Source organism: Peromyscus maniculatus, chromosome 1 (assembly GCF_049852395.1).
Source record: "Peromyscus maniculatus bairdii isolate BWxNUB_F1_BW_parent chromosome 1, HU_Pman_BW_mat_3.1, whole genome shotgun sequence".
NCBI classification, from domain to species: domain Eukaryota; kingdom Metazoa; phylum Chordata; class Mammalia; order Rodentia; family Cricetidae; genus Peromyscus; species Peromyscus maniculatus.
This window is the reverse complement of record NC_134852.1, coordinates 90,277,982-90,305,981: the sequence shown is the minus strand read 5'-3', so window position 1 is coordinate 90,305,981 and position 28,000 is coordinate 90,277,982. Positions and strand designations below refer to the sequence as shown.

General features: G+C 51.3%; 1 protein-coding gene across 2 annotated transcripts; it reads left to right on the top strand.

The window, feature by feature from the left end:
• The first annotated feature begins 12,590 nt into the window (after window positions 1-12,590).
• Mfge8 (milk fat globule EGF and factor V/VIII domain containing) lies at window positions 12,591-27,568 on the top strand. 2 transcript variants are annotated; one of them, XM_076545453.1, is made up of 10 exons: window positions 12,762-12,939; window positions 16,074-16,196; window positions 16,426-16,557; window positions 18,692-18,793; window positions 19,045-19,226; window positions 19,592-19,747; window positions 20,153-20,297; window positions 24,795-24,979; window positions 26,523-26,672; window positions 26,776-27,568. In XM_076545453.1, exons 1-10 carry the CDS (start codon window positions 12,867-12,869, stop codon window positions 26,911-26,913), a joined length of 1,386 nt encoding a protein of 461 aa, XP_076401568.1. In that variant the 5' UTR covers window positions 12,762-12,866; the 3' UTR covers window positions 26,914-27,568. The 2 variants fall into 2 exon arrangements, with proteins under 2 accessions (XP_006970096.1, XP_076401568.1); XM_006970034.4 differs by lacking the exon at window positions 18,692-18,793 and having other exon boundaries at window positions 12,591-12,939.
• Window positions 27,569-28,000: the final 432 nt, after the last annotated feature.

Genomic DNA, 28,000 nt, shown 5'->3' with positions numbered 1-28,000 from the left:
CCTCCTTCTGCTCCAGCGTCCCGTCCAGGGCACAGTTCACGTACTTCTGTCTCCTCTGGCCTGTGACATTTTCTCAGGTTCACTTACTTTGGCACTGTCCAGGAGTCCTGGTCTAGTTCTGCGGGTCGGCCTCAGCAACGGGTCGGCCTGATGTTTTCTAACGCCGCTGCTGAAGGGTTAGACTGGAGCTGTGGGTGGCTGGGAGAAGACGGCCGAGGTAAAGGTCACGTGGTGCTGTCGGTGTTCAAGGGTGGCTGGGAGAAGACGGCCCAGGTAAAGGTCACGTGGTGCTGTCGGTGTTCAAGCCACAGCTCCTGACTTTAACCTGGGTGACTGCCAAGGGAATAGCTACTCTTTTTCAAACTTCTCTCTCCTGAAACATGGCCCCTCTCGTTCTCTCCTCCCGACTCTACTCCTTGGAAGCAGGTCACTCATGTAGCCCATGTTCAAAGTGAGGAGAGGGACCTTAATATGTCCTCAAGGAGGGAAGGTTGACTGAAATGACTTGTAATTCTTCCCTGAGCTTTCCTCTGCTGTGACAAACACTGAGAGAAACAACTTCTAGGGGTAGAATGATTTATCTAGGTTTACCGTTTCAGTGTCTTTAAAAACATTTTTAAAATTTATTCTTTGGAATTTCCATACATGTATGCAGTCGTTTTTCTTTTTGTTTGTTTTGTTTTCTTTTTCAAGACAAGGTTTCTCTGTGTAGCCCTGGCTGTCTTGTAGACCAGGCTGACCTTGAATTCAGAGATCCGCCTGCCTCTGCTTCCCAAGTGCTGGGATTAAAGGCATGTGCCACCACTGCCTGGCTTGTTTCTTTAAAATATTAATAACTAATTAATAATTATTAATTTAAAATTTTAATTTAATATTATTAATAATTATTATTACATATTACCTCTCTCCAACTCTCTACAGAAGTCACCAACCACTCTCCTTTCATGTTCTTTTTCTTTTCTTCTTTTCCTTTTCCATTTTGTTTTTTTTGAGACAGGGTTTCTCTGTGTAACAGCCCTAGCTGTCCTGGAACTCGGATTTGTAGACCAGGCTGGCCTCGAACTCACTGAGGTCCGCCTACCTCTGCCTCCTGAGTGCTGGGATTAAAGGCATGCGCCACCACTGCCTGGCCAAGTGATTATTCTTAATAGCCCACTGTGTTTAATTAGTGCTGACTATGTACAAATGGGAGTGGGCCATTCACTAAGGCATGGACAGTCTACCAGAAGCCGTATCCTCACGGGAACGTGAGTCTCCCTTCCTCAGTGGCCATGAACTGCCACTAACTCCTCAGGGATCTCTCCTAGGAGTAGGGACCCAGGAGCTCCTTCCCATCCGTTCTGGAATTCTGACGGACTGGATCCTGTGCAGGCCATCCCAGGGGCTGTGAGCTGATGTGGGCCTCAGACATGCCTCCTCCAGGGGAGTGTTGCACAGCGCTCTTCCCACCCACGGGGTCTGTGAGCTGAAGTGCGCCACTTCTCTGGCTCTTACCAGTTTGTTTTTCTGTGTAGCCTTGGCCTCGAGCTCACAGAGATCCACCTGCCTCCGCCTCTTGTCGTCATCATTGTCGTTGTCGCCATCTTTGCTGAGTCCCCAAGACCTCCTCCGCACAGGCTCTTACATTCTTTTTTTTTTTTTTTTTTTTGAGACAGCGTTTCTCTGTGTAGCTTTGAGCCTTTCCTGGAGCTCACTTGGTAGCCCAGGCTGGCCTCGAACTCACAGAGATCTGCCTGGCTCTGCCTCCCAAGTGCTGGGATTAAAGGTGTGCGCCACCACTGCCCGGCAGGCTCTTACATTCTTAATGCCCACTCCTCAGTTATATTCCCCTGAGCTGTCCGGGAGCTGGCTGTGGTAGTTTGAATGTAATTGGCTCCCATAATCTCTTAGGAGGTGTGGCTTTGTTGGAGTGGGCGTGGCCTTGTTGGAGGATGTGTGTCACTGTGGGGGTGGGCTTTGAGGTTTCCTATGCTCAGGATACTGCCCAGCTTCTCAGTTGACTTCCTGTTGCATGCAAGATGTAGGACTCTCAGCTGCCTCTCCAATGCTACATCTGTTTGCAAGCCACCATGCTCCCTGCCATGATGGTAATGGACTGAACCTCTGAAAGTGTAAGTGAGCCATCCCAATTAAATGTTTTCCTCCATAAGAGTTGCCATGGTCATGGTGTCTCTTCACAACAATGCAAACCCTAACTAAGACAGTCACTGTAGATGATCCATCCACTGCTGAGCATTCATTTTCAGAGGATTTTAGGTCATGTTGCTTTTGGGTTTGTGGCGAAAGACCTTTACCGTGGAGAGTACATGTTAGAGAAAAGCTGCTCACTCTGAATCAGATGGAGAGGAAAAGGCCAAAGTCCCAATGTCCCCTTTCAAGGTCATTCCCGGTGACCTAACTTCCTTCCACCAGGCCCTAACTCCTGAAGTTTTCTCCCCAGTGGCACCAGAGGATGTCCTGAACACATGGGACTTTGGGAGACGCCGTGGATCTAAATTATAAGGAAAGGTTTGTTTCTCCTGACCCAGTCATTCACTGATGGGTTCATTCATTCAATTATTCATTTGTACCCATATAGACCCGTGAATGTTTATTTTACGCTTTGGTTACAATCCAATGATGCATTATTTATGGAGTAGCTTATGTCCTTCCAGTTTTGGTGAATGTTCTCAGTCAGGCTCTGTTGAGCCTTTGAACAATGTCCTTTTGTTTATTTGCTTTGCCTTTTCTTTTGTGGCAGGGTCTCATGTAGCCCAGGCAGGCTCTGCTCCTGATCTTTCTCCCTCCACCTCCCAAGAGCATGTATTGCCATGCTGGGATCCCCTTTTGGTTCTTCAACATAGCCTCTTAGCTCCTGGCTCATTTACATTGCCCCCAGCCCTAGCCCCAGAACTTCAAGTTTCTCCAAGGATCCCTAGTTCCCTTTGTTGGAAAACGATTAGAGACCAAGTTTTGAACACTAGGGTCCTCCTTGCTACTGGGGGTCTTCCTGTCTTTAGGTCCCCCTGACAGACAGAGTCAGAGAATGTACTTAGGTATTCTGTGTTGATATACATACTCGTGAGTATTTATGCCTCATTGGTCTTGTATCTTCATTGAGTTAAACATGACTTCGCAGTGACTTCTCCAGTTACTCTAGTGCCTCCTGGCATGCTCATCCCTTCTCTTGCTCATTTAAAACTTCCTTCTTCCGCACTGGGAAACCAGGTTCTTGTAAGAAATCGTCTGTTTGCTTATTTATTTATCTCGTTGTCATGGTTTAAATTTGGACCATTCCCATAGGCTAATGTTCTAGGTGCTTGTCTCTAGCCTGTGGCTGTGTTTGAAAATGTTGGAGTTTTTGAGGGGCTGCGCCTGGCTGGCAGAAGCAGCTGGGTTAGGATGGTTCTATTCAACTCTGGTTCTAGCCATAATCTCAACTTCAACAGTTCAGCAAGAACACTCACCATATGCTGCCGCCGCCAGGGATGGAACTACTCTGCCATGCTTCCCTCTGGCTCCCCCCCCCCACCATGATGGGTCGAAACCCTGAGCCAAAATAAAATGTTCCTCTCTTAAGTTGATTCTGTCTAGTATTTTTGTCATGGATGAGGAAAGGCCTCTTTCTAGAGCCTTCTCTGGATGGTTAGCCTGTATCTCCAACAGAAACAGCTTGGCTGACTCGAGACCGCCTCTGTCTTTAGCTGTAGGTTTTCCTGTCAAAGACACTGCTTTTCCAAGCTCGCCGAGCCGATTCCTTTCTTCCACACCACTTTCAGTGAGGTTGTGACACTCAGCTGCAACGTGGAAGATTCTTTGGTCACAGTCTGGCACCCCCAACATTCGGGTTAGTTTTCAAACACTTGTCAACATTAAAGTTTATTCATTGTGCTGTAAAATTCTCCGGGTTTTGGAAGTTGCATGGTGACATGTGTCTATGACTCCAGTGTCATACAGAGCAACAATGTTGTTTCGAAACTTCTCTGTGCTGCTCCTGACACCCAACCACTCTCCTTCCTCAGGTGCTGGCAATCACCGATACAGTTGATTTGTTTGTTTTTGTTTTTGTTTTAGACATGTGTTCTCATTCCACGCTGGCCCCAAACTTGCTATGTAGCCAAGGATGACCTGAACTCCTGATCCTCTTGCCTCTACCTCCCAAATGCTGAGATTACAGATATGCACCAACATGCCTAAATGCCTGGGGTACTGGGGATCAGACTCAGGGCTTCATGCATAATAGGCAAAAACTCTGAGCTACATCTCCAGTCCCCCGGTCCCTTTTGAGACAGGGTCTCACTATACAGGTGACTATGTAGACCAGGCTTGCCTTGAACTTGTGGCAATCATCCTGCCTCTGCCTTCCAAGTGCTGGCATAACAGGTTTGAACAACCATGTCTGGGTAATTGATTGATTGATCGATTGTGTGTGTGTGTGTGTGTGTGTGTGTGTGTGTGTGTGTGTGTGTGTGTAAAACCCTATAGCTTTCCTTTCTCCAGAAAGAAATACAGGTGTAATTATGGACCTTGTAGTCATCGTTGTTTGTCTTCTTTATTAAGCATAATAAATTTAAGATTCATATACTTTTTATGAATTGATAGCTTCGTCCATTTTATCACAGAATTCTATTTCATCTTATTCTTTGTATGGTTTTGCTACAGTTTATCCACTCACCCACTGAAGAGCATCTTGGTTGCCTCTATAATGAGACTCTTGGATGGGGACATGGAGGACACTGAGGCTTAGTTCCAGGAAGCAGCTTTATTTGGGCTGACATTGACTCAGCTGATTCATACCCAAAGCCCGAGCCCTGAATGCAGTGGGGGTTATCTACTTTTAAAAAATTGCATTGTGTATTTTGAGTAGTGAGCTCTTTCTTCACCAGGCATTGTGGTGCACACTTGTAAGTCCTGTAGGTTCAAGGCTTTCCAGGACTAGATAGTGAGATCCTATTTCCAAACAATCAACCTTTATTCTTACTCTGGACAGGCATTCTTTACAGGGTATAAGGTTTGTGGCAGTGACTGACCCCACCCCTGCTTCCCTCTGGCTCCCTTAATAGTGTCTTTCACTGTTTACCTTTGATAAAGGTAAAGGCTGTTTATCCTTGATAAAGTCCATCTTATCAACGTCTCTTCATGGATCTTGCTTTTGACAGTACAGTCTAGAATCCTGCCACCAAACAAGGCCATACAGATTTTCTTCTAGAAGTTTCCATACTAGTTGTTGAGAAGATTATCTTTTTGGTCATGTGACCCTGGCACCTCTGTTTAAAGTCAGGTGACTCAACTGGGGTCTCTTCTGGGCTGCTGTGTGCTTTCCTCAAAGCTTTTGTTTCCTGAGCCCCTCGGAAAGCTGCTTTCTTGTTAACAAAGGCTCAGAGTAAATGCTAACCTATTGTGGAGGGCTTTGCTGACCGCTGCTCATGAAGGAGTCTCCCCTTTTCCCTCCAGTCACAGCACCCTGTTACCTTCATTGTGGCATTTACTACACCTAAAAATGTCTCTCCCACCTTCCCTCTTCCTTTCTTTCTCAGGGCTTGGCCTCCAACTTCGGATCTCCTTGCTCAGCTTTCCAAGTGCTGAGATTGCAGGCATCTCCCAGAAGCTGAGAAACGGTGGTAGGAATCGAACCCAGGGCCTTGTGTGTGCTGGACAAACTCTGTATCACTGAAGCACCTTCTGCTCTCTTCTCACATATAGAAGCCCCATCAGCCCCAAGGACGACAGTTTCCTAGGATGACGACCAGTTCCAAGAATGTCGATGGAATTAAACAACCATGCGATTATCTCATATTTTGTCTGTTTAAAAAAACCCATAAAAGTTACCTTCTTCATCATTTTTGAGCTTATGGTTCAGTAGTATTAAGTACATTTCCTTTGCTGTGAACCAGGGCTTCAGAGATATTACATCTTGCTGGACTGAAACTTAGACCATTAAACAATCCCCTTTCATCTCCCCCAAGACCCTGGACAGCACAGTTCTTCTGTTTCTATGAATTTGAGCAATTTAGATACCTTGTATAAGTGATATCATGGATCCATACAGTATTTGTCCTTTTTGTGACTCAAACCTCGCCTTTCTCCCTCTTTCCCTGACAAGATCTTGTACTATATAGCCCAGGGTAACCTAGAGCTTGCTAGTAGCTCAGGTTGGCCTTGAACTGCCTTTAGCCTCCTATGTGCTGGGTACAGAACTGTGCCTCCACACCTGGCTTCTCTTTCCTTCCTTTCTTCTCCATCCTTCCCTCTCTCCCTTCCTCTTTTTCAATTTTTAAAAATTTTGGGGTCAGGATCTCACTACATAGTGCTGCTTGGCTTAGAACTCACTATGTAGACCAGATTGGCCTCGAACTCACAGATACCTCCCAAATACTGGAATCAAAGGTGTGCACTACCATGCCCAGTCCTTTCTTTTACTTTCTTTCCAGAAACTGTTTACTTTTATTATTTTAAAATTACATGTATCTGTCTATGCAAATGTCTGTGAAGGCTTTGAATATGCCTAGAGCTGGAGTTAGAGGCAGTTGTGAGTTGCCCAGTGTGGGTGCTGGGAACTGAACTCAGATCTTCTGCAGGGAAAGAACAGGTACACATTTTTAACTGTTTTTCCAGCCCCCTCCCTCCATTTTTTATTTCTTGAGACATGGTTTCATGTAGCCCAGGCTGGCTTTGAACTTGCTATGTAGCCAAGAATGACTTTCTGTGGGCACATTTGTTTGTGTGTGCAGTTGCATGTGTGTGAGTGTGCATTCTTCTGTGTCTGTGCATGCATATGGACTCCATCCAATTGCTTTTCTTGTCTATCTATTAAAGTTTATCTGTGTGGATGTGTGCCTGCATGAGTTTATGCGCACCATGTGCATGTAGGTGTCCTCAGAGGACAGACGGTGTTGTTGGAACTGGAGTTGCAGGTGTTTGTGAGCCACCTGATGTGGTACTGGGAACCAATCTCAAGTCTTCTGTAAGAGCAGCAAATGCTGCTAACCGTTGAGTTATCTCTCCAGCCTTTGTTTTCTTGAGACAAGGTCTCAAAGTCGCTTAGCCTGGAACTCACCAAGCAGACTAGCTGGGATGGACAGAGAGCCCAGTGATTTGCCTGGTTCCACCTGTCCAGTACTGGGATTACAAGCCTGTGTCATGACGCTAGGGATTTTTGGGTGTTTTTTCCCCCCTATAGTTCTAGGGATTGAATTCTGGTCCTTATGCTTATAAGGTGTCTTCGTTACTGTTCTGCCTTGAAGAGATATCATGATCAAGGCAACTTAGAGAAAAAAGACTTTATTTGGGGCTTATAGTTTCAGAGGGTGAGTCCACAGCCATCATGGCAGGGAGCATGGCAGTAGGTAGACAAGCATGGTGCTGGAGCAGTAGCTGAGAGCTTACATGCTGAGACAACAACATGAGGCAGACAGAGAGAGAGCCAACTGGAGTGGCACGGGCTTTTGAAACTTCAAAGCCCACTCTAGTGACACACCGTCTCTAACAAAGCCACACCTCCTAGTCCTTTCCAAACAGTTCCACCAACTGTGGACAGAAGCATTCAAATATATGAGCCTCTGGGGTTCATTGTCACTCAAATCACCACATCAAGCAAGCACTTTATAACGAACTTTTCCCCCAGTTCCCTGATCTAGAACTTCTGATTCTTCAATTTCTGCCTCCCAAGTACTGGGATTACAGGCGTCCACCACCACAGCTGGTTTACTTATTCTGTCTTGACTCTTTACATAGAAGTGCTTTTTAAATTTTGCTGTATATGTGTGTACGGGCATGCACATGTGGAGGTCAGAGAACAACTTTGTGAAGTCAGGGCTCTCCTCCACCTTTACCAGGGTTCCAGGGACTGAAGAGCTAGCTCAATGGCCCACAGAAAGGAATTTTCCTAAGTGTGCTGTTTGGGATCTCAGAGCATTTGGACAGACATGCCAGATTACCAGTTCATACATGTAAATATCTATAGCTCTACCACAAAGGTCTATCCCAGCTACCTTGTCCAGCTGTCTGCCTCTAGGCTTTTAGGACTATAATCAGTTCTTCCAAACCTCAAACAGTGATATTTTGTACTTCTTCTATATTGGGTCAAGCATGGTGGTGGATGCCTTTGCTTCCAGCACTTAGGAAGCAGAGGCAGGAGGATCTCTGTGAGTTCAAGGTCAGCCTGGTCTACAAAGTGAGTTCCAGGCCAACTAGGTCTACTAGCTCAAAAAAGAAAAAAGAAAAAAAAAATCTGAAAGTTTTATGGACATCCTGCTTACACCTCTGTGAGAGTATCCACGGACAACCTAATCAAATCTTGCAATACTGATGTCCTGATGTTAGAGACAAGGATCTCTCAGGCTGAGGAAATACCGTTCACTGGACTGTCTAAAGATACAAGAAAACCCCCTCCGTCTACAGCCCTTCCTGTGCTTGCTGTCAGCTCTGGATCCCAAGGCCACCGTCTGTCCTCTCTCAGTCTGTCTACTGGTCCTAAGATTTGCAGAGTTGCTTTAAAAGAAAAAATGCGCACGCTCAGGCTCTGCCCAGGGATTCTGATGTAACTGCTCTGGGGGTGGGGGGTGGGGGGGTGGGGAGGAGCCTGGTCTCGGCTGGTTTAAACATAGATGTTAATGTTTCTAGTCACTGCGTTGACCGCATGCTCAATGAGTATTTGCTGAGTGACTCAGTGTTTGAATGAGCCTGAATGAGGTAACTGGGTATGGCTGCAGCAAGTGGGCGGCAGAAAGCTGGTGAGGGCCCTTAGAGCCCCTCCTCTGCAGGAAGGGGGGCATTCACTGAAGATTACTCTCTTATTTTTCTCTTTCTCTTTCTTTCTTTTTCAGTCTTTGGGCTTGAACCTTGGGCCTCTCCTTTAAGTTGCCCAGGCTGGCCTTGAACACACTCTGTATCCCAGGCTGACCCTGAACACATTGTGCATCCCCCAAAATAGGTCTTGAACTTTCCTTTTCCCTGTTTTCTTTTTTCTTTCTTTCTTTCTTCCTTCCTTCCTTCCTTCCTTCCTTCCTTCCTTCCTTCCTTCCTTCCTTCCTTCCTTCCCTCCCTCCCTCCCTCCCTCCCTCCCTCCCTCCCTCCCTCCCTCCCTCCCTCCCTCCCTCCCTTCCTTCCTTCCTTCCTTCCTTCCTCCTCTCTCTCTCTCTCTCTTTTCCAAGACACGGGTTCTCTGTGTATCCCTTGCTGTCCTGGAACTCACTCTGTAGACCAGGATGGCCTCGAACTCAGAGATCTGCCTGCCTCTGCCTGCCTGAGTGCTGGGATTAAAGGTGTGTACCACCACCAGACCAAGTTTTGAACTTTTAATCTGCCTCAGGCTCTGAAGCAACAGAAATGGTAGGCTTGCGCCACCAGGACCAGCCAAGAACTATAGATATTTTTATTAAAATATAATTCATATGGTATTTAACCTTGTACAATGTACATTTCAGGGGCTTCTAATACTCTGTTGTGTGACAAGACTTTTCCTGGGGAGAGGCAACACATACATCTACTCACTCCAGATAGGAACTCACGACAGACCAAAGTACAGATATGACCAAGTCCAGCTGGTGAACCAATGAGCTTTATCAGGGTTACTTACAGGAGTGTGGGTGAGAGATTACTTACAGTAGCAGAAATGACTCAAAGATATTACCAAACCCACCCCAGTATGGGTGACAGGAGATTGATTGTGAGCCACCATATGGTTGCTGGGCTATTTATTTATTTATTTATTTATATTTATTTTTCTGATCCATTTTCTCCAGCCTTGCAGGATCATAGGTCTGTGCCCACTGAGGCTTTGTGGCTGGATTTTCTCACTGAGAGTAATGTTTTCAAGGTTGTCCTCAGACCTCAGCAAGTATGCTATGGCATGAGGGTGTCCCTTCTCCCAAATAAACAAATAAGGAAAGAAAGTATAATTTAAAAAGAGAGATTGTGCATAGTAATCTTGTGTCCTGGAGCCTTGCTCACCACATCCACCAGCTTTCATAGTTACTTTTTGTGCGTGGATTCTTCTGAATTTGCTCCATACATGATCACGTGATCTGTGAATAGCCATAGTGGTCATTTTACTTCCTTCTTTTCTACCTGGATATATTACCTGGTTCTGACCTGATTGTCCAGGTTCCCATCTCTTGTATCACTTTGGAGGAAGTGGCGGGCAGAAATCCTTGTTTGGTTCCTGGCCTTACCCACTTGGTGATGGTATCAGCTGTTTGTTTATAGGCTTCTAGGACCTTTGAGGAAGTTTCCTTTACCCTCAGTGTGCCGAGCGCTTCGTCATGGACTGTTGTTGACTACCACTGATGCTTTTCCTTTGCCCGGGGAGTTGTTTTGTCCCTTCGGAGCAGGACTTTTATTTTTAAAGGTTTATTTTTATTTTATGTGCATCACTGCTTTGCTTATGTGGGCGTTAGTGCATCACACACATGCATTTCCCCCAGAGGCCAGTAGATGGTGTGGGATCCCCTGGGACTGGAGTTACAGATGGTTGTGAACCTCCTTGTGGGTGCTGGGATTTGAACCCTGGTCCTCGGCAAGAGCAACCAATGCTGGTAACAGTGGAGCCACCTCTCCAGGCTCTCCCCCTTCCTCGTCCTCCTCCTCCTTCATCTTCTTCTTCCTCCTCCTCCTTTACCAGTTGAAGAGTCATTTATTTTTTGTGTCCCAGTAAGGCATCTTTTTGATGGCTTTATGATATCCACCCTGTAACCTTTTGTGCTCAGCACTGAACCGGGTTTGGACTCTCAGTCCTAAGCAGTCTGCATTGATGTTGAGTTCCTGTTCTCTCTCTAGTTTACATTTTCCATGTAATATTAATATTGCTTTAAATTTGCATGCAGCAAAATGCATTTTTTGATGTATAGTTCCCCTTTGGGGGAATTATAATATAATCATAAACTTTCTCTGGTCCCTTTCCTCTCTCCAAACTTCCTTATTTATCCCTCCTTGTTCTTTTTCAAAACCGTGGTCTCTTTTTTCATTAATTGCTGTTACATGCCTGTGTGTGTGTCTGTCTGTGTCTTTATCCCTAGCTATTACCTGCCCAGTCTGTATGTTACTCATGTGTATGTTTTCAGGGCTGATCATATTGGATAACCAATTGCTGTGTTCTTCCTTGGAGATGACTGGTTCTCCCACCCCAGCGTTTCTCAGTTTCCTGTAGTTCTTTGTGAAGGGTTGAAGCCTCATGGGCCACTTTGTCATGTCTATTGGTGGTCTTGTTCGGCTCATGTTTAGGCAGTCATATTGGTGAGATTGTTATGGGTGTAGTTTCTGACATTCCTAGGCGACACAGTCTCACAGCAAACTCCCCAATCTTTAGGCTCTGACCATCTTTCCACTCCCTCTTCTAAAATGTTCCCCGAGCCTTAGGTGTGGGAGTGTCTTAGTGTTGTATCCATTAGGACTGGGCTCCACAGCTCTGCATTTTAATTGGTTATGGTTTTGAACTCCTGGTCCCATTTTCTCCACCTCCCAAGTGGAGGGATTACAGGCGAGAAACTTGGTTAAACTTTACTGTATTATTATTATCATCATCAGTGCGTGTAGGTGTGTGGGCACACACGTGCCACTGTGTGGGTGTGAAGACAGCTTTGCGGAGTCGGGCTCTCTGCTTCTGTCTGCTTTCCCGGGGGTCTCTGGGGGAGTGAACTGAGGCTGTCAGGTTTGCTCAGCAAGTGCGCTTATTCACAGAGCCATCTTCTCAGCCAGGTTTTTATCTTTACTTATTTAACATCATCTGTCTGTCTGTCTATTGGTTTATTTTGAGACAGCGTCTCACTCTGTTGCTCAGGGTAGCTGAGGGCTCACTATGCAGTCCAAGCTGGCCCTTGGACTTTCTACAGTTCTCCTGTCTCAGCTTCCAGAGTGCTGGCATTACAGGCTTGAACCACCACACCCAGCCGAAATCCTGCAATATTTCCCATTTGGAACTTGAACACAAGCTTGTCGATTCCTTTTTTCAGTCTTTTCACGGTTTCTAAAGATGTTATGATGTCATAGTGTAGGATCATTTTGCACACATGTGTTGCTAATGGAATGAGTATCTCTGACCTCAAGTGCTAGTCTTAAGGTGTTGCCATTTGACATTTTGAAAGATATTACCAAATAAAGAAGCTGAGCTGCCTTTTCTACTCTGTCCAAGGGCGCATGCCTCAGCCTGTTTGTTGCCCCACAGCCTCCGCTGTTAACAACTTGACACTTGCCAATCTGATAAAGGAAACACAGTACTCATTGTAGTCTGAACTTGCTGTTCTCTGATTACAAGTAAGCATTAGCATTTTAAGTCTAAACTGCTTTTGTTTTTTAATTAACTAATTAAACAACGAACAAACAAATACATTTTGGAAACAGGGTCCCACTCTGTAGCCCAGACTAACCTGGAACATGCCTTTATGGAGCCCACACTGGCGTCCAACAGGACCTGGTGTCCGATCCTCCTGATCCCGCTTCCCAAATACTGGAATTACAAGCATGAGCCACCACTCCCGGATTGTTTTGTTTTATTAATTTATCTTGCCTGCTTGGGGGATCGAATCCAGGGTCTCCAGGATGCTTAGGGAAGCACTATTCCATCATTGCGCCACGTTTTAAATTCCTCCTGAGCAATTTTTCCCTGTCCAGTCCACTCCAGAAGCGGGACCTGGCCTCTTGGCTGAGAGCTGGCAGCCGGATGCAGGGCGTGGCTCGGCGGGAGGCTGAGGCTTTGGACCCCTACTTCAGCCCTCCCTCTTCCCTCTGTGGTCCCGGAGCTCCGCCCAGAGTCCGCCTGGGGCTGGCCTGGGCGGAGCACGTGGGCCAGTGGGCGGAGCCGAGAGCCTGATTTATTCCCGTGCGAGAGAAGCGGACGCAGGAGCCCGCGGGTCCCGGCATCAGTGTGCGGATCCTTTCCCGCGTCCTGCAGCATGCAGCTCTCCCGTGCGCTGGCCGCGCTGTGCGGCGTGTTGCTCTGCGCCTCCGGCCTCCTTGCCGTGTCCGGTGAGTCCCCCGCGCCGCCCTTTGAGCCTCGCCCCTAGTCTGCCCGCCGCTCGGAAGTTCTCGGCGGCGCCCTCCCTCCTCCTTTACTGTTGACAAACTTGAGCAGAGCCTAGGGGACCCGCGCGGGGGCTGCGCCGCGGGAGGAGCGGCGGACGTGCTCAGCCTCGGCGCGCTTTGCGCCGGGACCTTGGGGGCAGTGATAGTGGCTTGCGCACTGGGCGGTGACCCTGGACACCCGGTGACAGCCCTGCCTCCCCGCAGGGATGTGACTTACACATAACAAAGGAATCCGCTGCGCCGTGCCTCTTTTTACCGCGTCGGTAAAATGAGGCCACCGAACTGTGTTTGCTCTCCAGTCCTTCCATTTGGGAGAGTCAGGACTCCGGTACCGACCCTTCGACCAACTTTCCCTGCAGCTCTCTCCCGAACCCTCCTGGTTGGAGAATCCAGTGAACTTTTGCGCCCCACTTGTTGGTGTTTGATCTGAGAAGGGGAGAAAGGACTGAGAAGCGGGTGCGAGAGACTGGGCTGTAGGTGGGGCTGGTCAGGAATTTAGAAAAGGGCTTCCTCCCACCCGGCTGGCCTTGGCTGCCTGTTTAATCTTCCCTAGCCCTCCTCCCCCTCTCGGAGGTCCCCGGTAGACATCTGGGCCTCCTGCAGGATGCTGCTGGGGAGTTCATCTTAAGAATGCAGTGCCCACGTGTGGCAGGAGAGACCACAGCTGGGCCCAGCTCTGTCGCCTAGCACAGGACCTGACCTCGGGGATGGAGCTGAAGGCATTGAGTGCCTCAAGCTTCCGCAACTGGGAACTCCTGGTCCTTCCATTCAGCTGGAGAGATGCTTGGATCTCCTCTGACCCTTTCCACCTCTCTTCCCACACTCCCCACAACCGAAGCCCTGACCAAATGTCCCAAAGGACACTTCCCAGAGCAGTACCCCGATATCCTATAGGATTTGCAGAGGCGCTAGCATCTCGGGGTCTCACATGCAGGTGACCAGCCTCAGCCCAGACGGTTAAGACCGAGGGCTGCTGGGCCACCTTCCACTTAGTTTTCTTCTCCAGACCCTTAGTTTGATCCCACCTGCAGCTGGAGGGAAGGCTGGCTGGAAGAGAGGCCTTTGTTGGGACCGGGTGCCCAGGCCTTGCCCATTCCAGAGCCTCCACGTGAGGCTATGACTGTGCCCTTCCAGGTCAGAGGGGATTAACCTGCTATTTAAAGCCTGTGACTAATAGTTCTGCCACAGCTCCTTAGGATCCCCAGGCCCTTGCTGAGGTGGAGCTATGTGAGCTGCTGCTCATTAATGGTGCTGCCTGCCTCCAGCTGGGGAGCCTGAGCTCCTCCCTTGGGCTTTGAGGAGGGCCCCTGTGCCTTGGATGGGCCACTGTGGGGAGGAGAAGAGATCTCTTAGGTTCGATTCTAGGGCCACGTTAAGGGTCCAGTCCAGTAGGATGCTAAGGTCATGCGGAGGACCCTCTTCAGTACAGCAGACCTGGGGGCTGTTGTTCACTGGTTGGTGCCAGTGACGGGGGACCCCAGAAAGATGGGGGGGAAGGTGAGCTTCCGAGGCAGGGTGCCTCCAGTCCCTTTCTGGGCGTGGAGAGGGGGTGGGTTTACCAGCTGCTTGGCTGAGCTGTGTATAGTCCTTCAGATCACACAGGCCAGGTGAGCTCAGCCCCAGCCCACCCCATCCCTCCTCCTGTGTCCTCCATCCTGGTGGACAGTGCACATCTGTCGTGCAGGCCCTCCAAAAGCTCTGGTGTCTCCTCCAGCCTTTCCCCACCTCCTCAGTCCATGCTCCATGGAGTCTCTCAAATTCACCAGCTCCTGTTCCTGGTGTCCTGATGTGCATCCTCACTGTTCAACCTGAGGGCTTCATCTGCTGCCACCAGACCTCCTCCTAACTTCAGGGGCCTGTCAGCCTTCTCCTGGGGTTTTCAGCCTTCCACCTTTCAGACTTGGATCTGGCTTCAGAGGGTGTGTGGGGTCGCAGACAGAGAGACAGAGACAGAGAGAGACACATAGAGAGACTTGTTAGCCAGTGCCGGTGAGGCTTAAGGAAGTTTTTAAAAGCTCCTGACTGACCGCGGCAGTCTATGATCGAAACTTGCCATTCTTAAAGTCCCTCTGAGCTTGGTCTAAGTCCAGTCACATCGGAACCGTTCTCTCTAGTATACCGTGTTCTCAGTGTGTCTACTTCTCTCTAGAATATCATTTTCTCCTTCCTCAGCTTTCCATCCTCCCCACTCTGTCTTTAAAGAAATACTGGCTGTATTGTCTGAGTGTGTGGAGAGCGTGAGTGTATTCTGTGTGCACCACTTGCCGGCGGGAGCCCTCCGAGGTCAGAAGAGAACATCAGATCCCCTGAAACAGAAGTGATAGGTGATCGGAAGCCACCACGTGGGGGCTGGGAACTGAAGCAGGGTTTTCTGCCAGAGCAGAACGTGCTCTTAATCTCTCAGCCATCTCTCTGAGCTCCCCTTTAGTTTTTAAGATTTATTTATTTATTTATTTATTTATTTATTTATTTATTTATTTTTTATTTTTTATTTTTTTGGTTTTTCGAGACAGGGTTTCTCTGTGTAGCTTTGCGCCTTTCCTGGAACTCACTTGGTAGCCCAGGATGGCCTCGAACTCACAGAGATCCGCCTGGCTCTGCCTCCCGAGTGCTGGGATTAAAGGCGTGCGCCACCACCGCCCGGCAAGATTTATTTATTTTTAAAATTGTGTACACTGTCTCTGGGGGGATATGTGCATGTGAGTACAGGTGTCTGAGAAGGCCACGGGGTTTGGATCCCCTGGAGCTGGAGCTGCATGCAGTTGTCAGCGACCTAATGTGGATGCTGGGATTCAAATCCCAGTCCTCCAGAAAAATCAGCAAGTGCTCTTAACCCCAGCTATTTCTCTAGCCAGTGTTTTCTTTTCTTTTCTTTTTTTTTTTTTTGGTAGTGCTGGGGATCGAACCCAGGGCCTTGCACATGCTAGGCAAGTGCTCTGCCGTGGAGTTACATCCCTAGCTCCCGACTTCTTGAGGATAGATAGGATAACCGCTAACTCCTGTCTCAGGAGTCCAGCGAGTGCACGTGGTAGCTGGACTCCGTTCACCAAACGATCGTGATCGGACTGCTGTTGCAGGTGACTTCTGTGACTCCGGCCAGTGCCTGAATGGTGGGACCTGCTTGATGGGCCAAGACAATGACATCTTCTGCATCTGCCCCGAGGGCTTCACAGGCTCTGTGTGCGAAGAGAAGGAGACAGGTACCTGCTCCCAGTGGCCTGCCTCCCCCGTCCCTTCCCAAGTGGGTAGCCTGTGTTACAGTATTTGGGCAAATTCATCTTCTCGGCGACTCTCTTGGGATGATTGGGGTCGGGAAGAAAAGGGGCTGATTTGGAGGGATCCGATGAGGCTGGGTCACATACTGCTTTTTGGTCTGTCTTCAGCCCATTTCTGACCACGTCTCCATCTCATCTACCTTCTTGCTCCCAGGACCCTGCTTTCCAAACCCTTGCCTCAGTGGTGGCCTGTGCCAAGTGACCGGGGACAAACAGCGAGGAGACATCTTCACTCAGTACATCTGCGAATGCCCTCTGGGCTACTCGGGCACCCACTGTGAGACCAGTGAGTACCAGGGGTCTGCAGCTGGGCGCAGGTACTTGTGGTGAGCCTTCCTCTGTGGAGACTGAGGAATGGGCACCACTTCAGTGAGGACCCTGTTGTCCCGTATCAGGCTTAAGGTCTAGCTTTCTCTCCTGGGACTTCAGGTCAGGGCTGGTGTCACTGCAAGGGAATTAGAGTGCGGTGACCCTGAGGTCATGGGAACGCCACTTCCCGAGTCCATGAGCCAGAGACACACAGTGTCAGCGTTAAATCTTGGGACTTTCCAAGTAGGGAGAAGAAACAGGCATGCTCTTTAGCTTGGGACCCAGAAGCTCAGTGAATCAGTTTTGGGACCCTGTGGTCCTTCTCACAGGGGTCAGGGAAGAGGGGGAGGTCTGGGCAAGTTGGGTTGTCCTATATCATAGGTAGGCTGGAGGCTGGCACAGGAGGAGGAGCTGACCCTGTCTGACCTGTTTGGCTATCCCCTGGGCCCCAGAGTGGCCTGGGTGAGCGCCAGCTGACATTTGCTGGCGGGTACTTCTCCACGCTGCCCCCAACTCTGCCCCAAGCATACCAGGGCCTTTCTCACCATCTCTGTCACATGGGGTGTGTTCAGGGGAGGGAGGGAGGAGAGAGAGGCGGTGGGGGGGGGAGTTGTTTCCAGCTATCCAGGTCAGGCAGTGGGCATCCTGGGGGGACAGGCCAGGTGACTTCTTCCTTACCTTCAGGCAGGTGTGCCTTGGGCTCTGAGGTTTGCTGACCTATAGAAGGAGGCCAGCTGTGTGGGTGCTGGGCCCCAGGATGGTGGAACGTGGGCAGAGTGCCTCGGATGTCCCTAACTTGAGAGGAGACATAGCAAAGGCCTGGTCTTTGAAGACTGGACTAAAGTCAGAGGAGCTTGAGATCCTGAGGGGGAGAATGGGGGAAAGCTCTGGGTTGCTGAGGCAGATGGAGGCCTGGGTGGAGTCAGGTAAGCCTGCTAATTACTACGTGGGAGCCGAGTTAACCATGGTGTACCTGTGTGGGAATTAGCTACGCAGCCTTCTCTGGGCTGCCAGGTCTAGAGTTGGCTCTAGGCCGGATGGTGGCACCTGGCGCAGAGGGTAGGTGGTGCCCACATCATAGGCTGCAGGGGTGAGGGGCGCAGAGGGTAGGTGGTGCCCACATCATAGGCTGCAGGGGTGAGGGGCGCAGAGGGTAGGTGGTGCCCACATCATAGGCTGCAGGGGTGAGGGGCGCAGAGGGTAGGTGGTGCCCACATAGGCTGCAGGGGTGAGGGGCGCAGAGGGTAGGTGGTGCCCACATAGGCTGCAGGGGTGAGGGGCGCAGAGGGTAGGTGGTGCCCACATAGGCTGCAGGGGTGAGGGGCGCAGGGGAACCTCACACTCCTTTGTTTGTTCCACTGTTTCTTTGGGTCCACCTGGCCCAGATCTTGGGTGTCCAGCCCCATTGGATATCTTACCTCCTCTGTAAGATCGCTGACACCTGCTCAGAAGGAGCCTCCACTGCTGGGGTTCTGTAGCTTACCCCTGGGTTTCCCTGGCAGCAGAAGCCTTGGGCACCCACCATGGGTGTCCAGAGGGATGGAAAGGCACTCTCGCCAGCAGGCTTGATCACTGTCCTGAGTTGCTGGTGATAACAGAGGTGATGTGGCTGTGGCTGGGGGACATGGTCAAAGATGGATGGGTGGGTGAGGACTTGGAGGTCGGAGGTGCAAAGGATGTAGGAGGAAGCAGAGTGGTGTTCATACCCTCCCCAGAAAACTGCCGGGGGTGAGATTCTCGAAAGTACCACATAGCGTCAGGTGTGAGGCCAAAAGCCTATATAATTGGAGCCGAGGCAGGAGAAATCCCAAGTCAGGGGCCAGCGTGGGCAGCTGAGAGAGACCCTGTCTCAAGAGACCCTGTCTCAAAAATGATAAGGACTGACTGGGGGCGTAGCTCAGTGGTTAGAGGCCTCGCCTAGGACACTCAGGGTTCATCTCCAGTACCTCACACCCTGAGACGACGACGACGAAGGGAAAACCTGCTCTGTGTGGCGGACCTTTGCTGTTCGCCACTGTCCAAAGCAACTCTTCTCCCGAAGCCACCCCTCCTGGGCGAGCCAGGGCTGGGGACGCTGAGGATGAAGTCACCCTGGTCTTCTCTCCTACCAGTTAATGAGACCATCTACTACAACCATGAAGTCTACCTGTTCACCACAGACATCCCCACCACCCCGGTCCCCAACCCTGGTCTTTCCAAGGACCTAAAGTCCCGTGAGTCACCTCTGCTGACCCCTCCTCTCCTGTGCCTCCCGTACCGCCTGCTCTTCCACGTGGTGTCGGTGTCCCGCGGTGTTACCTGCTCTGAGTGAGGGTCTGAGGTTCTCTCTGTCTCTAGGTTCTCATCAGAGGCCACGCTTTTTTTTTTTTTTTTTTTTTTTTTTTTTTCTCCCTCTTGTCCTTTGGTCACAGCTGGGCTCTAGAAGTTTGGATTAGGTCCCTGATGGTCGCTCTCTCCTCTCCAGGTTGCACTACAAAGCTGGGCATGGAAGGGGGCGCCATTGAGGACTCACAGATTTCTGCCTCGTCTATGTATGTGAGTTTCCTGGGCTTGCAGCGCTGGGGCCCGCAGCTGGCTCGCCTGCACCGCACTGGCATCGTCAACGCGTGGACATCCAGCAACTATGACCCGAAACCCTGGATCCAGGTGGGAGAAAGATACAGGGCAGAGTGATAGGGAAGACAGGGTGAACGCGGCTGCATTGTGGGGCTCAGAACCTGGTCCATGCAGGATGATAGATGGCCATAGTGAAGTGTCCATGTATGGAGGGCATCCTTGGGCCTGGCGCAGGTGGGCAGAGTATGAGGACAGATGGCCTTTGGTGGAGGGGCTTGGGTACCCACAGGCCTCTGGAGGTCTTGACACTCACGGGCTATTTAGAGACAGGCTCCGGAACCTCAGAGGAGAAAGCCAGCTCCTCGGAGGAGGAACTAGTGAGCTAGCCAGTTGAATCTGGGTGGAAAGAGCTGGATGATGAGGGAACTACCTTTCTCACCCCGGCCGGGGTCCAGGTGAACCTTCTGCGGAAGATGCGGGTGTCGGGTGTGATGACGCAGGGCGCCAGCCGCGGGGGGAGGGCAGAATACCTGAAGACCTTCAAGGTGGCCTATAGCCTCGATGGACGCAAGTTCGAGTTTATCCAGGATGCAGCTGGATCTGGAGACAAGGTGGGCCTGAAGAGGGGCTACTGAAGTCAGCACCCCTAAGCGTCCAGCACGGACCGAGAAGCAAGAGCACCCTGAGTGATGGGGTTGAGGTGAATCTTCAGGTGTCCCTTGGTACCTAGAAATGGACAGACCCAGATTGTGTTCATGTTCTCCGGTGACAGGACGTAACCTCACCTGATAGATAAGAACAGAGACTCACCGTAGTGCCATGACCTGGTGAGAGTGGCGGTTGTGGCGGAGCTGGGCTTCATTCTGAACTTTTCAGGGCTTACGGTATTCAGTTGTGAAGATACAGTTGCTAAGTGGGCAGCATTTTATGATGGCCTCTCAGGCCTGAAGAGGAAGAGGTCCAGGAGCAGGCTGGCAAACCCGCTTCCTCCCCTGGTCCTACCCATTCCCTTCTAGGAGTTTGTGGGGAACGTGGACAACGATGGCCTGAAGGTGAACATGTTCAGCCCCGCTCTGGAGGCACAGTACATACGGCTCTACCCCGTCTCATGGTACCGAGCCTGCACCCTTCGCTTCGAGCTCCTGGGCTGTGAGTTGCATGGTGAGTGCTGGGGTGTGGCCTTCTCTGTCCCTACTTGGTGAGCTGCTCAGGGGCTGCTGTGGAGAGTGTCCCACAGAGTCATGCCCAGGTGTCCCGCTTGTGCGTCGTTGCTCTGAGCGTTTTGGACGGTCGTTTCGCTTCTCAGTGTTTCTGCTTATTTTGGTTCCTGGTGCTTCTGGAACAGGCCGTGAATTCCACAATTGCAGGCCATTGTTTTCTTTGCCGCTGTGTTCCCAGGGCCTCAGACACGTGGGCGCTTAGTAAATCTTTGATGAGGGGGTGAATGAATGAATGAATGAATGAATGAAAGGACCCCGAGCGTCTGCCACCTGCACTGAGCAGCCATGCAGGCGCTTCTAGGAGAGCTTGGTGCTTCTACAGACAGGGGACAGGTTGCTGCTGAGCCTAGGAGATTACCCACCGGAGAGGTCGAGCTGACCCATATTGCTGTCTAGTTCAGGCCCCCTCTCTCTTTGGAGGCCTGTTTCTCTTTGCAGCCACAGTGCCACCTGCTGGCCACCCGGGGTAACTGTAGTTCTGACTCTTGCTGGACTGCAGGGCTCATCATCTTTATAGATCTGCTGGTATGCCGGGCTGCGCCTCCTTTCCCTGTCCGTGGCACTGTTTCCTGGTACTTCATTTTCGATACCACCCAGCACCACGCAGACTGAGTTCTGCCTCTCAGTAGTTTTTTTTTTTTCTTCCCCAAGTGCTGGCAACTCAGGGCTTTGTGAATGCCAGGCACACGCCCCACCATTGATCTGTACCCAAACCCTGGCATTTTGTTTTGTTTTTGAGAGAAGGTCTTTTATATATAGTACCACATGTCCTTGAATTCACTCTGTAGACCAGGCTGGCCTGGAACTCACAGAGATCTGCCTGCCTCTGCCTCCTGAGTGCTGGGATTAAAAGTGTGTGCCATTAATCTCTCCGCTCCCTTTAAGGATGGATTTAAACTAGTATGCTCCTGTTACCAAACTTGGGGTCACAGTCTGTACCACAAGAAGCCAGACTTGGCCACGTGTCTTCAGGAAGCCGATTGAAATGGCCAAGTTAATAGTAAAAAGTGGGAAGAGATTTATTTATTGGCCGTATGAGGGAAGATGGGCAGAGATCCAGTGATCCCCTCAGGTCCATCTTTGGAGTCCTGAAGTGAGTTTGAGGTTTCACTAGAGGGCCGGTGGCACGCACACCTAAGCAGTCTTGAGGCCTGGACCTGCCCACCGTTGACTCATCATTGTCTGGGCTTCTGTCTCGTTCTGGTCTGACAGCTGTTAGGATGTGTAAAATCTTTTTCAGGGAGGCACACCCCAGCTCATGCCGCTTTCTTCTCCCAGCATGGGATTCCTGGGGAAGCTTGGCGTTTCTTGGTGTCCATTGTGCAATAGTCCAGTAGTCAGATGGAGAGACCCGTGTTCTTCCGAATGCCATCTCTACCAGGAAGCTTATCTTTCTCCCCGGGTCTTTTCCCTCTTGCGTCATGTGACTTAGTGTCTGGCAAAGGATGGAGCCAGGTCTGGCCTGAGCCCTTATGTTCTCAAAGTTGCCAGGGTAGCGAAGCCATGAGTGGTTTAAGGCCTGGGGGGGGGGAGGGGGGGAGGGCAGGCCCAGCCTCACAGCAGTGAGCATGGCTCTGTCATTTGCCTTGCTCCAGGCCTGGCCCATCTTTCTCTGTAACTGGCCTGTCAGCTGGAGAATGGTAACGCATGAGGGCCCGCCCCCCCCCCCCCCCCAGTACATGCAGGTGGGTACATGAGGCCCAGGTGTCCTGGGAATCCACAAGGCGACCCATACCAGGACTGTTATGTTTAGCAGACAGTAACTTTGGTGACTTACCTTGAATTTAAACATTTCCTAAGTTCCCTCTGAATATCTAGATTGAAGGAACCGTACAAGTGAGACCTTTGACCTCATGAAATGTGCCTTTTCTCAAGGGAGTCAGAGGTGAGGTTAGCAAATCAAAGGAAGGGCAGGAGCTGGGCAAGATGGCTCAGTGGTTGAAAGCACCTGCTGCTTTTCTGGAGGACCTGGGTTTGGTTTCTGGCACCGACATCAGGTGGCTCACACCATGCGTAGGGCCAGTGCTGGTGGATCCAGGGCTCTCATCCGGCCTCCCTGGGTACTGTACACATGCAGTGCTTATACCTACACCCAAATAAACATGGTGCTTATACCTACACCCAGGCCCCCACACACAAATAAACATGGTGCTTATACCTACACCCAGGCCCCCCCACACACATACAAATAAACACGATGCTTATACATAGCCTGGGGCACACACAACAAACAAATAAGTAAATGAATAAAAGGGAGAGGTTGGCTAGCAGCAAGAACCCGGAGGAGGACGGAGGAGGACGTGGTGGTGATGGGGTTAGTGTGGGGATTCTGCAGCTGGAGAGCCAGTCTTGGGGAGATCTTGGAAAAAAGTGTTCTAGATGGAGAATTGCAAGGACAAAGGTTTAGCTTGTGGGAGGATGAAAGAAATCCAGGGGCTCGCTCCTAGAGTGTGCAGGGAGGCTTGGAGAGTGGTGAGCTCCATTGGGCCAGCGTTTCAGCATCATCATCTAACTCTACCCTGGACCTGCTGGGACACAATTTTAGTTTCATTTAATTTCCAGTACGAGTGATTAAAGCCAGGGCAGACACTCTGCTACTGAGTTACATCCCCGGAATGTCTCTCTTTAATTTTTCTGAGACAGGGTCTTGCTATTCAGCCCAGGTTGGCCTGATCTCACAACTCTTCTGCCTCAGCTTGCCGAGTGCTAGGATCACAGAAACGCACACCAGGTCTGGCCTGCTTGTTTTTGAGATCTCCTGGGATGTCTGGGGAGATCTCCAGAGGGCCTCACGTCGCGGAGGAGGAAGAGGCTAACTCACAGAGAGGCCAAGGACGTCTGCATTTCCCAAGGCCATAGTCTGCAGTTTGCCTTCCCGGAGGCCCTGGGCAGGGGTGGTTGTACAGGGTACACCCCAAGGAGATGAGGAGAATGGCCTCTGCAAAGCAACTCCGGGCAGTGATCACCTCAGAATGTCCCTGTCCTGGATGCAAAGGATGAATGAGCTCACGGCCCAGTAACCTCTGTGGAAGCAGGGTGATGGCTGCCTGGCCTCTGCCTTCTGTAGGGGATGGCTCAGCAGTCACCTTCAGTATGATTGGGAGGAAAATGGCAGGCAGGCAGACGTCTGAGGGACAGTGAGGGAACGGACTTCTAAGATGGAAGCGTGACTCTTAGCCTTCCCCCTCCACGCCCCCCACTCTTCAGCTCTTCAGGTAACACACAGTTGTGGGGTGGGTGGGGATGCGCCCGGATAGGAGACACACATCATCCTCCCAGGAGTTTTACTTCCTGCTCAGCCCCTGTCTGTTCCTTCCTGAGAGTGACCCTGGGGGCTGAGTGAAGGAACAATGGCCGCTCTCTGGGTATCCACACCAGCAAGCCAGAAACATTGGGGTGTGCCAAGGTCCTTCACTGGCTCTTCGGGAACGCTTTCAGGAAGGACACAGAAGCAGCCCCGAACTCCAAGACTTCCTGGGCCTCACTAGGAGGGTTTGGTGGCCCCACACAGGTCCTAGCACGGGGGGATGATCTCACGTTTGGGGTGGTGGTCGCCATCACGTGTGTGAGGCGTGGGCACAGCGCGCAGTGCCTCTCTGCCTCAAGTTTCTCACGGACAGAATGAGGTGGCTGATGGCTGCTTGTTCAGTGCGTTCTGTGGCGAGAGGAAATCCACGATGGCAGGAAGCCCCTAGACATGTGAGGCGTCTTGACTTACTCACCTGTGTTCAGAGAGAAAGGGAGGGGGCACTGTGAGTCCGGCCAGGTCGGGAGGTCTCGGGTGGTCTCGGGTGGTCCTCTAGGTGCCAGTTGGGGTGGGGTGGCGCTTGGAGCTGAGTCCAGCCGACTGTAGTGAAGAAACGGTGTGGGGTAAGCAAGGGTTAGACCGCAGTTGGTCTTGGAAGACAAACAGGACATCCTTTGTCCAGGAAGATGCCAAGCTGGGCATGGTGGTCCAGTCCCTGCTGTTTGGGAAGCCGAGGCTAGAGGAGCTTTTGGTTTTTCCGGGTAGGGTTTCTTCTCTGTGTAGCCCTGGCCGTCCTGGAAACCGGAGAACCTCTTGAGCCCAGGGGTTCCAAGGCCAGTCTGGGCAGTGCAGCCAGACCCAGCTCAAACACCCAAGTCAGAAGCTGGCTTGTCACTCCGTAGGTGCTTAGGAGAACCGTGTGTTCTGTCTCCAGCACCGGAGAGCCCGGATGTGGCGGTGCATGCCCGTCCTTTCTTCACTCAGGAGGTGTAGGTGAGGATCAGATGTTCCGGGTCCTCCTTGACTGCATAGCGAGTGTAAGCCCGCCCGCCCTGCTGCCAGCAGCAGGAGAAGGGAATGGAATCCCACCTCAGAAACCCAGCCCAACCCAAACTAAAGGCCTCGGCCACTGCCCTTCCTCCTTTATTGCCCCTGCCTACACATACTGGTGACAGTCCCTTTTGCCCACAGGATGTTCTGAGCCCCTGGGCTTGAAGAATAACTCGATTCCTGACAGCCAGATAACAGCCTCCAGCACCTACAGGACTTGGAACGTGCCTGCCTTTGGCTGGTACCCCCACTTTGGGCGGCTGGACAAGCAGGGCAAGATCAATGCCTGGACTGCCCAGAGCAACAATGACAAACAGTGGCTGCAGGTGGGAGCGGGTGGGGCTTGTGACCTCTGCCCACCCCACCTTCCTTCCGCTCTGCAAGGGCTCCCCCCCCCCCAGCCTAGACTGTCTTTGCTTTTTCTCTTCTTTCCTTCTGTGCTGCTTTTTCCTTGATCCTGCTTCCACCAAGGCCCCCAAGTGGAGAAGGGGTGTGAATGTACACACACACACACACACACACACACACACACGCACGCACGCACGCACGCACGCACGCACGCACGCACGCACGCGCTCACTCACATGCATGCACACTCTCGCAGGAGTAGCACCAACCCTTATCAGCTGCCACACGGTTGGCAAAGCTTACCTGTGGACAGCAGGGCAGGATGGCAGAGGGCACGCTAGCACCTCACTCACCACTTGAGCAAAGCCCAGGTGTCCTCCCTCTTGGTGTAACTGGGAAATCTCAGAGGGGTTGGAAAAACCAGGGGTAAGGGGTTGCAGATGGAGAAATTTGAGTCCTGGAAGATTGTGTGGGGCTCACCTGCTGGTCGGGGGTGAACTGGGCTTGGGGACAGCCTGTCCAGGGGTCAGTTCCTAGGGACAAACACTTGCCTGTGGGTCCGGGTGCTCCGTCAGGCTTGGTTTCATTAGGAGCCACCTGCTCTTGGGCTCTCTCTCAGTACCACAGAAGGTTCCAGGCTGCCTGGCGGGTTTCAGAGGCAGTTCCCACCCCTGTAGGCTGTGGCCTCTTAGCTTGCTCATCATACCCCAGTATACCCATAAGGCATGAGCTGGCGGAGTTGGACTGGACCTTTGAAATACACTTCACTGAGTTTTATTGGAGTTAAACTGGAGTTCAGTGTGTCAACGTATATTATTTATGCACTTTTATATATTTTTTACATTACATTTTTTGTGGTAGATAGAACCCAGGGCTTGGGTGTGATAGACCAGTGTTCTGCCACTAAACTATAGCCTCCATTTTGATATTTTGAGACAGGGTGTTGCTATGTAGCCCAGGCTGGCCTTCAACTCCATCCTCAGTCTCCTGAGTGCTGGGGTGACAGGCGGGTACCACCATACATGGTTTTATGTTCAATTTATGGGTGAGTGTCTTAGTTAGGGTTACTGTTGCTGTGATGAAACATTGTGACCAAAAAAAGCAAATTGGGAAGGTTTATTTGGCTTGTCCTTCCACATCACTGTTCATCACTGAAGGAAGTCGGGACAGGAACTCAAACAGGGCAGGAACCTGGAGACAGGAGCTGATGCAGTGACCACGGAGGGGTGCTGCTTATTGGCTTGCTCCTTATGGCTTGCTCAGCCTGCTTTCTTATAGAATTCAGGACCACTGGCCCAGGGATGGCACCACCCACAATGGACTGGGGCCTCCCCCATCAATCACTAATTAAGAAAATGCCTTATAGCTGGGTTTTGTGGTGGCATTTTCTCAATTGAGGTTCCCTCTTTTCAGATAACTCGAGCTGTGTCTAGTTGACTTAAGACTAGCGAGCACAATGAGGAGCATCTGCCTTTACACCTTCCTGAAGACGCTCCAAGCTAGAACAGTGTTTTTCTGTAGGTTGACCTGGGCACTGAGAAGGAAGTGACCGGAATCATCACCCAGGGGGCCCGTGACTTTGGCAACTTCCAGTACGTGGCATCCTACAAGGTGGCCTACAGTAATGACGGTGTGCAGTGGACCGTGTATGAGGAACAAGGGATCAGCAAGGTGGGTGTCCTGTCTGGATGCAATTCCTGGGGAGCTAGGGGGTACTGAGGGGGTGGGGAGGGGCCCGGCTGTGGGGTACTCCTGACATGCCGATGGTTTTCAGGTCTTCCAAGGCAACTCGGACAACAACACGCACAAGAAGAACATTTTTGAGACCCCCTTCAGGGCCCGCTACGTGCGTGTCCTTCCGGTGTCCTGGCATAACCGCATCACTCTGCGCCTGGAGCTGCTAGGCTGTTAGTGCTCGGTCCTTCCAGCCCGAACGACCGACTGGAAGGGCCAGAGGCTGAGTCCTCCCAGCCCTGCCTCCTGGGCCCTGCTGCCTTCTGTGTGTGGCTGACTGCCTTCTCAGCCCTTCCTCCTGATTGTACTGGGGCCGGAAGCAGGAGGCGGGACAGGGGGTCAGACTTGCCCTTCACCCTTGTCCTCCCTCACCCTGCAGCCTCCACAGGCCTCCCGCTAGCCCCTTTTCTCAGGCGTTCTGGGGGAGTTGGATAGGTCTGAGATGAAGAGGGAAGAAGAGTCAAGTCCGGGTCTGTGAACTGTATCTCTACCAACTGCCCCAAGTCCTAAACTCCCTGCCAGGGCTTGACTCAAGACTGCAGGGACCCCTGGTTCCCCGCCCCTCTCTGCACACCACACATTCCCCCCCCCCCCCCACCGTGTTCCATTCCAGGCCTCCAGGAAGAGGAGGCCCATGCCTGCTTGCTGCCCCTCGGGTCGTCAGCTGCTGAGACCCCTCCTGACCCTTGCTCTGGAGCCTCAGATGACAAGGGGACTGGGAGGGGAGGGACAGGTGGGCTCTGGCTGGTTGGCTAAGCTGGATGCGGGGCCTCTGCTGGCTTGCTACCCAAGCTGATAGGCAGACTCCAAAATACATTTGTGTTCGCCACTGGGACTTCTGAGCTTCCGAATCATTGCCCTGTCCAAGCCAGACCACCTGGTACTGTTCTCCGCCCCCGCCCCTAACCCTGCCCTCCAGTGCCCACAGTACTCCTGTGCCACTTGCCAGACTGCAAATAGATCAAGAGGAGGAGTGGGAGACGGGTGGGGTTAGGAGCAGGCTTCCCTCGCCTCCACGCCTGACTCACATCTTCCCCTGTCTCTACCTCCATGCTGCTCTGGGTCTGGCCTACAGCTGCCACTTGGTGCAGGGCCAGGGAGGGCCTGGCAGAGAGGTGGCTCCTGTGAATGCCCCTGCTCCCTTCCCACACCAAGAAGGCAGGCCAGGCCTGGCTGCTGGTTTCTCCTTCGGCAGTTTCCATTTTCTTTGTAATGCTAGTGCTGGCCTGGAAAAGTTTTTAAAAACCCAGTGAACTTGGCTTTCA